The sequence below is a fragment of the Solanum pennellii genome, chromosome 3 (genome assembly GCF_001406875.1).
Source record: "Solanum pennellii chromosome 3, SPENNV200".
In the NCBI taxonomy this organism is placed as follows: Eukaryota; Viridiplantae; Streptophyta; class Magnoliopsida; order Solanales; family Solanaceae; genus Solanum; species Solanum pennellii.
Window position 1 is genome coordinate 21,724,415 of NC_028639.1, and position 12,139 is coordinate 21,736,553.

General features: G+C 38.0%; 1 protein-coding gene across 1 annotated transcript; it reads right to left on the reverse strand.

Annotated features, from left to right (window-relative positions):
- Positions 1-10,904: 10,904 nt before the first annotated feature.
- Positions 10,905-11,354, reverse strand: LOC107013260. The gene has a single exon (XM_015213216.1). It carries the CDS (start codon positions 11,352-11,354, stop codon positions 10,905-10,907), a length of 450 nt encoding a protein of 149 aa, XP_015068702.1.
- Between the last annotated feature and the right edge of the window lie 785 nt (positions 11,355-12,139).

The following is a 12,139-nucleotide window of genomic DNA, read 5'->3' on the forward strand; positions in this document are numbered from 1 at the left end:
ATAATTAAATGGTTTAGGGGTAAGATAGTGATTAAAGGGAAACTAATTAACTTAATTAAGCCTCTATATAAATACCTTTAACCCTCATTAACCTAAAGCCAACTCTCAAAATAAACTCTCTTCCTTCTCTCTTATTTCTCTCTCTATAAGAACTCACCATTGAAGGCTAGCAATAACTAGGGTTTGGGGGATAGAAAAGGGTTGATTCTTCATCAAATTGTTGAGAAACATTAAGGTATGGGTTCTATTCACCTTTGAGATCCTTTCCTCAAAGGGTTCCTTCAAAATGGATTTCAAAAACTTGAGTTTTCTTATGGGTTTCATTCAATTACGAAATTAAAGTTATGGATTGAGTTGTTAGTGGATTCTTAGGGTTGTATCGATTAGATTTACATGTAATTCAATTTGTTTATGATAATTATTGATGGTTTGGTCAAATTGAAGAACATGATCCTCCATCCCTAACCCTAGGTAGTGATCTTGACCTATGTTGTATGTTTATCATTCAATTGAGTTGGTTGTTGATTAGATTACTATCCTATGGTGATATTATGGTTGAATTAAGATGAACTATAGGCCTATCATGCTAGTTCTTGAGATGTAATTTAGGTTATGAATTGTAATTGAAATTAGCCTATGTATCTTGTCTCAAGTTGTGATCTAAAGATGAATTGTGTTTTAGAGATGCAATTGGCCTTGTTATTCTGTTGGTTATCATTGTGTTATGATGTTACTCCCCAAGTTGGGTTGAGTTAGGGGTTGATGGTAAGACCTTGATAATAGACTATGAGAAAGACTTGGTAAATCTTAGAATCTTTATCTCTATTTCCAATTGTGATTAATTGTTGTTAAGATATGATATTACATTGAAGTTTGCCTTATATTAAGATTATAGGGAGGTATGATGTTGAATTGAAATGACTTGACTATGTTGTGAGGTCGATTAAGGTGTATGTGCTATAAGGATGGTGAAAACTATCAATGTGCCTTAAAATGTTATGAAATATTTAAGTGTTAACCTCACTTATATGAATTGTGATGAAAGGACTTAAACTCACACAATTCTTATTCAGCTATTGATGATGATGATTATAGAAGGGGCAGACCCTATGTCCTAAATTGAGTTATGATTGATAATTAAAGGCTTAAAGACATTTCAAAAAGGGCCTCTAGCTTAGCACCGAGTGAACCAGATAGAGGAATGTCCCTTACCACATAGGGAAGGTAGGAGCACTACATCACTCTTGAGACTGGAGATCATAATGCATGGCGCATAAAGAGGATCCAAACTAAATCTCCTAGTTCTTGAACTATGTTGCCCCCATAGGAATACTAGTTAGTGGATCCATGTAGTTGCTATGTTTTATGTTTTGGTACTACCTTGGCAAGTAGTCCGCCTTCTTTTGGTATAGGGTTTTATGACACCGGATTCCACACTAGCTCATGTGGTCTATGTCGGTTAGGGCAAGATGTTCCCAAAAGTTTAAACAAATTAAAGGACTTGAACTCTAACTTTGACAACCTAAGGGGTCTAGCTTAGTCTAGGTAGGGGTATGGGAGTCTACCTAGACATTGCACTAGTTAGTCTTGAGGGGAGTCTTAGGAAGAGGTTCTTATGTGTTTATGTTATGATAATATATGATGTATATATATATATATATGATGACCATGTCATATTGTTGATACTATATGTTGATTAGTTCATTTATGAATATGCCTTGGGTTATAATGATAATATAAGATGAAATGTAAGCCTAAATGCCATGAAATATAAAGTTGGACAGTGGTCATGTTTTCTTGTTGAGGATACTTGATTGAGTAAGGTTATGTGGATTTGCTTAATCATTGCACTTGTTGACTTAATAAGAACTTGTGAGTGGTGTCTTGCTTATTATGATATGCTTAACTCTTATTCATTCTTGTTATATTATTCCTTGATGTTAGGGTTGTAGAAACTCATGATTTTATGTGTGTTGAGATAAGCGTTACTTATTGGGATAGTAAGCATGTTTGGTTTATTAGTATGATTTACTTTTGATTTTGCATTAAGCCCGAAAAGGGGTAAAATAGCATGGTTTAATAAAAAGTCCCTCTTTAGGATGTTTTGCTTGTGTATGTGCATAAGATCTCATACTTAGTATATGTGGAATACTAATCCCATTTTCTCCCTTTTCCCAAACATTTTAGGTTCAGGTCGTTGAAGTTTATTTGAGGCGATTTCAAGGAAGACTTGGATATTCTATCATCCAAGTGGTAGGTCCTCATTTTCCCCGAGGACGATGCCAATATTCTCTTTGCAAAGTTACTTAGTTACTACAACTTTTGTATTGACTCTATTTCCTATTTGAGACAAAGTTGTATAAAGCCTATATGTGGCTTACTTTTATTGATGTAGGGCTATGCCCAATGTTATTGTCCTCGTTTATATGGTTTATGAGATGAGACGAATTTATGACTCTATTTCTTTACTATATAAATGTGTGAAATAAAAGTAGAAGACTATGTAATCTTCTTATATGAACGAGTCTATGTATACTCGATATTATTATGATTATGTGTAAGTAGAGGTCTATGTAAACCTCCGATTAGAAGTAGTTGAAAAGTTTTAAATTCTTCCGTATTTTTAATCAATGAATGCAATGATGTAAGACTAAGATCCTTGTCTTAGTCCACAAAGAGGACAACGACGCCGGTTACGTCTAGGGGGTAAACCCGGATGTGACAAACTTGGCATCAGAGCATGAGGTTGAATATCCTTGATGTTGACATCTCTGTCAACCACGACTATGTAGGTTTGTATTCATAATTGTGAAGCGCGCCACACTTATGAGTAGGAACCTTTATGATTCTTAGGAATCACTCTCTTTCTTGGAAATCTTATATCGTGCCAATAAAGTATACTTATGGTGTGCTTTTGCATCTAATCATACTGTTGTGCTTATAGGAAGCATGAACACTCGAATGAATGCGTCTCAAAGACTTGAGGAGGAAGTTTCTAATGTGGGAGCTCCTCCCCATGGTGAGCAAGTCCCTCTACTTGACGAGAATGCTAATGTTGATCAAGCCCCGACAAACTCTCCACGTATGACGGAGGCGGATATGAAGGCTATTCTTGCTCAAATGTCCCAAGATATGGCTACCTAAGCACAAGCCGCAACAGTTCAAGCCCAAGCTATGACGGCTCAAGCCAACCGGGATGTTGCTCCTCGTCTTCATCAACAAGTCACTACTATGTCTTCCCGTCTAAGGGATTTCACTCGGATGAACCCTCCTACTTTCTATGGGTCTAAGGTTGATGAAGACCCTCAAGAATTCCTTGATGAGGTCTACAAAGTGCTATATGCTATGGGGGTGACTTCAAGTGAGAAGGTCGAGTTGGCCTTATATCAATTCAAGGATGTAGCCTAAACTTGGTATGTGCATTGGAGGGACAATATGTTGTTAAGGGGTGGTCCGGTAACTTGGGAGGTCTTCAAGGCGGCGTTTCTAGATCGGTTCTTCCCTAGAGAGATGAGGGAGGAGAAGGTGACGGAGTTCATCAATCTTCACCAAGGAGGGAGGAGTGTTCATGAGTATTCTTTAGAATTTGTTAAGTTGTACAAATATGCTCCTTCCTTAGTCTTCGATCCTAGAGACAAAATGAGTCATTTTGTGACGGGGGCGTTGGAGGACTTACAAGAGGAGTGTCAATCGGCCATGCTACATGACAATATGAACATTTCCCGTCTTATGGTATACGCAAGAAGGGTTGAGGAGGCAAGAGCTAAGATAAAAAGTAGAGATTCTAAGAGGGCTAGGTCATTTGAGGGAGGCTCCTCAAAGAATAGGCTTGAGATACAAGATAAGCCTAAATTTAAGAAGCGGGGTTCAAATCAAGTCCCTACCAAATTCCCAAGAGCTAGTGGTGATAGGATGTCTAACCCTAAATTTAAGAAGGGAAAAGGTTCTAATTCACCAAAGGAGAAGCCAACTTGTGGAAAGTGTGGTAAAAAGCACTATGGTGAGTCCCTTAAGGGGACAGATAATTTCTTTAGTTGTGGCAAGAGCGGTCACAAAATGAGAGATTGTCCAAACTTGTAGAGTCATGACAAGGATAGTGGCCAAGCTCAAGCAAGTGGTTCTAGTGATGTTCCCAAGAAGAACCGCTTCTATGCTCTCCTTTCTAGGGGTGAGCAAGAGATCTCTCCCGATGTGGTGACCGGTATGTTAAAAGTCTCTACTCTTGATGTGTATGCTTTACTTGATCCGGGTGCTACTTTGTCCTTTATTACACCACTAGTAGCTAAAAAGTTTGATGTTTTACCCGATATTTTGCATGAGCCTTTTCTAGTATCTACTCCGGTGGGAGAGTTGGTTGTTGCTAAAAGAGTCTATCGAAATTGTCCTATTTCATTGCCCAATAGAGTTTCTTCTGTTGATCCAGTAGAACTCAATATGCTTGATTTGGATATTATATTGGGTATGGATTGGTTGCATGCATGTTTTGCATCCATTGGTTGTAGGACAAGAGTGGTGAGGTTTAACTTCCCAAATGAACCCGTTATTGAGTGGAAGGGGGGAAATTCTATTCCTAGAGGTCGCATCATATCTTGTCTAAAAGCATGTAAAATAATCTCAAAGGGTTGTCTCTATCATATAGTAAAAGTCCAAGTTTTGGATTCCGAAATTCCTCCTATTGAGTTGGTCCCCGTAGTGAGTGAATTTTCGGAGGTTTTTCGTAATGACCTTCCCGGTATTCCTCCCGAACGAGAAATTGATTTTTGTATCGATTTGCTACCGGAAACAAATCCCATTTCAATCCCTCCATGTTGGATGCCTTCGGCCAAATTTAAAGAGTTGAAGGCTCAACTCAAGGATTTGCTTGACAAAGGCTTTATAAGGCCTAGTATATCTCCATGGGGTGCTCCACAGTTATTTGTCAAAAAGAAGGATGAGTCTTTGAGAATGTGTATTGACTACCGCAACTCAACAAGATCACCATTAAGAATAAGTACCCTCTCCCTCGGATTGATGACTTATTTGACAAACTCCAAACGGCGAGTTACTTTTCAAAGATAGACTTGAGGTCGGGGTATCATCAACTCAGGGTGAGAGGAGAGAATGTACCAAAGATGGACTTTCGGAAAAGGTATGGGCATTATGAGGTCTTGGTCATGTCCTTCGGTCTCACTAATGCTCTGGCGGCACATATGGACCTAATGAATAGAGTATTCAAAATTTCCTAGATTCGTTTGTCATTGTCTTCATTGACGATATCTTGGTATATTGGAAGAATGAAGATGATCATATGGGTCATTTAAGGGTAGTGTTGCAAACCCTTAAAGAACATCAATTGTATGCCAAATATAGTAAGTATGAGTTTTGGTTGAGATCGGTTACTTTTCTTGGGCACATCATTTCTAGTGAAGGAGTTAAAGTAGACTGAAGGAAAATGGAAGCGGTGAAAAATTGGCCTAGCCATTGACTCCGACTGACATTAGGAGTTTCTTGGGTTTAGCAGGCTACTATAGCAGGTTCGTGGATGGTTTCACGTCCATTGCATCTCCTTTGACTACTTTGAAACAAAAGAGTAGAAAGTTTGAGTGGTCGGAGGCATGTGATAAGAGCTTCCAATTGTTGAAAGATAAGCTTACTTCCGCTCCGGTGGTTACTTTACCGGAGGGTACAAAGGTTTTTGTGGTGTATTGTGACGCATCCCGAGTGGGTTTGGGGTGTGTGCTTATGCAAAACGGTAAGGTGATAGCTTATGCCTCAACGCAACTAAAGGTACATGAGAAGAATTACCCCACACATGACCTGGAATTAGCGGTCGTGGTGTTTGCTTTGAAAATTTGGAGGCATTATTTGTATGGGGTTCATGTGGATGTTTTTATCGATCATAAGAGTCTCCAATATGTGTTTACCCAAAAGGAGTCAAATCTCCAACAAAGAAGGTGGCTCGAGTTGTTGAAAGATTATGATATGAGTGTCCTTTATCACCCCGGTAACGCTAATGTAGTTGCGGATGCCCTAAGTCGGATTACTATGGGTAGTGTATCCCATCTTGATGAAGGCAAAAAGGACCTAGCTAGGGAAGTGCATAGGTTTGCTAGGTTGGGGGTGAGGTTTGAGTGTGCTCTGGATGGGGGTGACGTAGTTCATCATAACTCCAAATAATTGTTAGTGGTTGAGGTGAAGTCCAAATAACACCTTGACTTAGCCTTGATAGAGTTGAAAGAATCGGTTCTTAGCAAGTTGAATGAGTCTTTCTCCTTAGGGGGGATGGTGTGTTGACATATCAAGGGAGATTATGTGTTCCCGCTGTTGATAGGTTGAGGGATCGGATCCTTGAAGAAGCCCATGGATCCCACTACTCCATTCATCTGGGTTCAACTAAGATGTACCATGACCTCCGGGAGGTATATTGGAGGGAAGGCTTGAAGAAGGACATAGAGGAATTTGTTGCTAAGTGTCCGAATTGCCAACAAGTGAAGGCGGAACATCAAAAGCCGGGTGGATTACTACAAGAGATCCAAATTCCAACTTGGAAGTGGGAAGACATCAATATGGACTTTGTGGTAGGTTTACCCCGGACCCAAAAGTCCTATGATTCCATATGGGTGATTGTGGATATATTGACTAAGTCCGCTCATTTTATTCCCGTCAAGTCCACATATTCGGCGGAGATTATGCAAAGATCTTCATAGATGAGATTGTGTGTCGCCATGGTATTCCGTTATCCATCATTTCAGATCGGGGTGCACAATTCACATCTAGATTTTGGAGGTCATTCCAAGAAGGTTTGGGAACTAGGGTAAAATTGAGTACCGTTTTTCATCCTCAAACGGATGGTCAAGCGGAACGCACTATTCAAACCCTTGAGGATATGCTTAGAGCTTGCATTATTGATTTTAAAGGAAATTGGGATAAGCACTTGCCGTTGGTGGAGTTTGCTTATAACAATAGCTTTCGTACATCCATCTCCATGGCTCCTATGAAGCCTTGTATGGTAGGAGGTGTAGGTCTCCCATAGGGTGGTTTGAAGTTGGTGATTCATCGATTCTTGGTCCCGACTTGATTTATAAGACTTTGGAAAAGGTTCATATTATAAGGAACTGGTTGCAAATGGCCTATAGTCGGCAAAAGTCTTATGCCGATAATAGGAGAAGGGATTTGGAGTTTGAAGAAGGTGATAGGTGTATTTAAAAATTTCACCAATGAAAGGGGTGGTTAGGTTTGGCAAGAAAGGGAAATTGAGTCCTCGTTATGTGGGTCCCTATGAAATATTGTAAAGGATTGGTAAGGTTGCCTATGAATTGAAACTTCCTAATGAATTGGCTTCGGTTCATCCGGTTTTCCATGTTTACATGTTGAAAAAGTGTATCGGTAATCCCGAGTCCATTCTTCCTATTGAGGGTCTTGGTGTCAAGGATAACCTCTCATATGAGGAAATCCCGGTTCAAATTCTTGATAGGCAAGTCAATAAGTTGAGGAATAAAGAGGTGGTTTCCGTAAAAGTGTTATGGAAAAATCAATTAGTTGAGAGTGCTACATGGGAGGCCGAGGCCTATATGAAATCCTGTTATCCTCGTCTTTTTAAGAATTAAGGTTAGCATTTCTTTTTAATTATATAATTATGAAAAGGATTTTTGTTTCTTGATTTTTAAGTGAAATGTTGCAAAAATGTCTTTTTTTAAAAACCTCACAGTAAGTCTTACAGTGAAGTCACTGTATTGTTGCTATTAAAAACTTGAAATTTTGCTTTTTGCTTGCTTTGAGTTATGTTGTGCATTTTTATATGGTGAGTCTTTATGAAATGATAGGTAGCATGTTGTTAGGTTGAACTTTGTGCTAATTGACTCATATGATGTATGTTGAGCTCATAAATGTAATGCGAAGGAAATGCCGTATGATGAAGTTTTTGAGCCTTAGGTGTGGTAATATGAGTTTTGATATTTGCTTTGTTGAGGTGATATGATTTTGTTAAGTTGATATTGTTGATTGGTTGGGTTGCTAGTATTGGGTCTATTCCTTCCTTTAAAAGAGTTTGTGTCATTCGGGGACGAATGTTCCTAAGGAGGGGATAATGTAACACCTCGAAAATCCGAGAGTCGTGGAAAGGCCTAACATAGGTGTCATAAAGTATAAACACTATTTCTAAGTCCATTTTTAATAAATATAGGTCATTTAGAAGCTTTAAGAACCAAAATGTTTGGGAAGTTGGTTTAAAGTCGAATTTCACTAATGGATTTTAATTATTTCATTTAAAATAATTAAATGGTTTAGGGTTGAGATAGTGATTAAAGGGAAACTAATTAACTTAATTAAGCTTCTCTATAAATACCTTTAACTCTCATTAACCTAAAGCCAACTCTCAAAATAAACTCTCTTCGTTCTCTCTTATTTCTCTCTTTATAAGAACTCACCATTGAAGGCTGGAAGAACTAGGGTTTGGGTGCTGGAAAAGGGTGGATTGTTCATCAAATTGTTGAGAAACATTAAGGTATGGGTTCTATTCACCTTTGAGATCCTTTCCTCAAAGGGTTCCTTCAAAATGGATTTCAAAAACTTGAATTTTCTTATGGGTTTCATTCAATTACGAAATTAATGTTATGGATTGAGTTGTTATGGATTCTTAGGGTTGTATCGAGTATATTTACATGTAATTTAACTTGTTTATGATAATTATTGATGGTTTGGTCAAATTGAAGAACATGATCCTCTATCCCTAACCCTAGGTAGTGATCTTGACCTATATTTTATCTTGATCATTCAATTGAGTTGGTTGTTGATTAGATTACTATCCTATGGTGCTATTATGGTTGAATTAAGATGAACTATAGGCCTATCATGCTAGTTCTTGAGATGTAATTTAGGTTAAATTGTAATGTGAAATAAACCAATGTATTTTGTCTCAAGTTGTGATCTAAAGATGAGTTGTGTTATAAAGATGCAATTGGCCTAGTTATTCTATTGGTTATCATTGTGTTATGATGTTTCTCCCAAGTTGGGTTGAGTTAGGGGTTGATGGTAAGACCTTGATAATAGACTATGAGAAAGACTTGGTAAATCTTAGAATCTTTATCTCCATTTCAAATTGTGATTAATTGTAGTTAAGCTATGATATTATATTGAAGTATGCCTTATATTAAGATTATAGGGAGGTATGATGTTGAATTGAAATGTCTTTACTGTGTTGTGAGGTTGATTAAGGTGTATGTGCTATAAGGATGATGAAAACTATCAATGTGCCTTAAAATGTTATGAAAATGCTAAAGTGTTAACCTCACTTATATGAATTGTGATGAAAGGACTTAAACTCACACAATTCTTATTGAACTATTGATGATGATGATTATACAAGGGGTAGACCCTATGGCCTAAATTAAGTTATGATTGATAATAAAAGGCTTAAAGACATTTCAAAAAGGGACTCTAGCTTAGCACCGAGTGAACTAGATAGAGGAGTGTCCCTTCCCACATAAGGAAGGTAGGAGCACTACATCACTCTTGAGATTGGAGATCATAATGCATGGAGCATAAAGAGGATCCCAACTAAATCTTCTAGTTCTTGAACTATGTTGCCACCATAGGAATACTAGCTAGAGGATCCACGTAGTTGCTATGTTTTATGTTTTGGTACTACCTTTGCAAGTAGTTCGCCTTCTTTCGGTGTAGGGTTCTATGACACCGGATTCCACACTAGCTCATGTGGTCTATGTCGGTTAGGGCAAGATGTTCCAAAAAGTTTAAACAAATTAAAGGACTTGAACTCTAACTTTGACAACCTAAGGGGTCTAGCTTAGTCTAGGTAGGGGTATGGGAGTCTACCTAGACATTGCACTAGTTAGTCTTGAGGGGAGTCTTAGGAAGAGGTTCTTATGTGTTTATGTTATGATAATATATGATGTATATATATATATATGATGACCATGTCATATTGTTGATACTATATGTTGATTAGTTCATTTATGAATATGCCTTGGGTCATATCGATAATATAAGATGAAATGTAAGCCTAAATTCTATGAAATGTAAAGTTGGACAGTGGTCATGTTTTCTTGTTGAGGATACTTGATTGAGTAAGGTTATGGGGCTTTGCTTAGTCATTGCACTTGTTGACTTAATAAGAACTTGTGAGTAGTGTCTTGCTTATTATGATATGCTTAACTCTTATTGATTCTTGTGATATTATTCCTTGATGTTAGGGTTGTAGTAACTCATGATTTTAAGTGTGTTGAGATAAGCGTTACTTGTTGGGATAGTAAGCATGTTTGGTTGATTAGTATGATTTACTTGACTTTGCATTAAGCCTGAAAAGGGGTAAAATAGCATGTTTTAATAAAAAAGTCCCTCTTTAGCATGTTTTGCTTGTGTATGTGCATAAGATCTCATACTTAGTACATGTGGAGTACTAACCCCATTTTCTCCCTTTTTCCCAAACATTTTAGGTTCAGGTCGTTGAAGTTGATTTGAGGCGATTTGAAGGAAGACTTGGATATTCTATCATCCAAGTGGTAGGTTCTCGTTTTCCCCGAGGACGATGCCAATATTCTCTTTGCGAAGTTACTTAGTTACTACAACTTTTGTATTGACTCTATTTCCTATTTGAGACAAAGTTGTATAAAGCCTATATGCGGCTTACTTTTATTGATGTAGGGCTATGCCCAATGTTATTGTCCTCGTTTATATGGTTTATGAGATGAGACGAATTTATGGCTCTATTTCTTTACTATATAAATGTGTGAAATAAAAGTAGAAGACTATGTAATCTTCTTATACGAATGAGTCTATGTATACTCGATATTATTATGATTATGTGTAAGTAGAGGTCTATGTAAACCTCCGATTAGAAGTAGTTGAATTCTTCCGTATTTTTAATCGATGAATGCAATGATGTAAGACTAAGAGGCTTGTCTTAGTACTCAAAGAGGACGACAATGTCGGTTACGTCTTGGGGGTAAAACCGGATGTGACAAATGTTTGACCCGTTGGCCATTTAAAAGGAAAGTAGAGCTCTTATCGTTGTTTCTCAACTCTACAGCACCATGTTGGGTAATTCTTACTACCTTAAACTGAGCACTCCACTTAGATCGAATATTTCCAGGGAACAACTTCAATCTTGAATCTAATAGTAGCTCTAGTTGACCAGGCTTTAAGGTGTGCGATACAATACGCTTGTCATGCCACTTTTTAGTCTTCTCTTTGTACATCTTAGCATTTTCATAGCTGTGAAGCCTATGCTCTTCTAACTCGTAATATTGTGTGATTCTCTTCCTACCTGCTAACTCAAAATCCAAATTCAGCTTCTTGATCGCCCAATATGCCTTGTGCTCTAACTCAGTTGGTAGGTGACATATTTTTCCAAACACCATTCGATAAGGAGAAGTCCCTATCGGTGTATTGTATGTAGTCTGATATGCCCATAATGCATCATCTAGCTAGTCGGCCCTATCTTTTCTTTGGGCATTCACAGTCTTTTAGAGAATCTTCTTGACCTCCCTATTCGACACTTCTATCCGCCTACTAGTTTGGGGATGATATGTTGTAGCCACCTTGTGTATCACCCCATACTTAGCTAACATATTATGCATAGAATTATTAATAAAGTGCATACTTCCATCAGTGATCATATTTCTTGGTATTCCAAATATAGTGAAGATGTGCTTCCGTATGAACTTGACAACCACTTTGGCATCATTTGTTGGTAATTCAACAGCCTCCACCCACTTAGACACGTAGTCCACTAAACTACAATGTATTGGTTATGACAAAACGATGGGAATGGTCCCATGAAGTCTATCCCCCATACTTCAAAGATATCAACCTCCAGTATATTGCTCAACTGGCATCTCATGCCTCATGCCTCCTCAAAATGGTGCCCATCCTATGACACTAATCGCAACCTTTCACAAACGAAGCAACATCTATAAATAGATCAAGACAAAAGAAACCATATTGCAATACCCTATACGCAGTTCTTTTGCCTCGATGTCCACCATATGGTGAAGACTGGCAACTCTCCAACGCTTGTGTTGCCTCCTGCTCAGCTACACACCTTTTCATCATTTGATTAGGACCCTACTTAAATAAGTAAGGCTCATACCATATATAGAAGTGTGCATCATACTTCAACCTCTGCTTTGGATTTATTGATGCC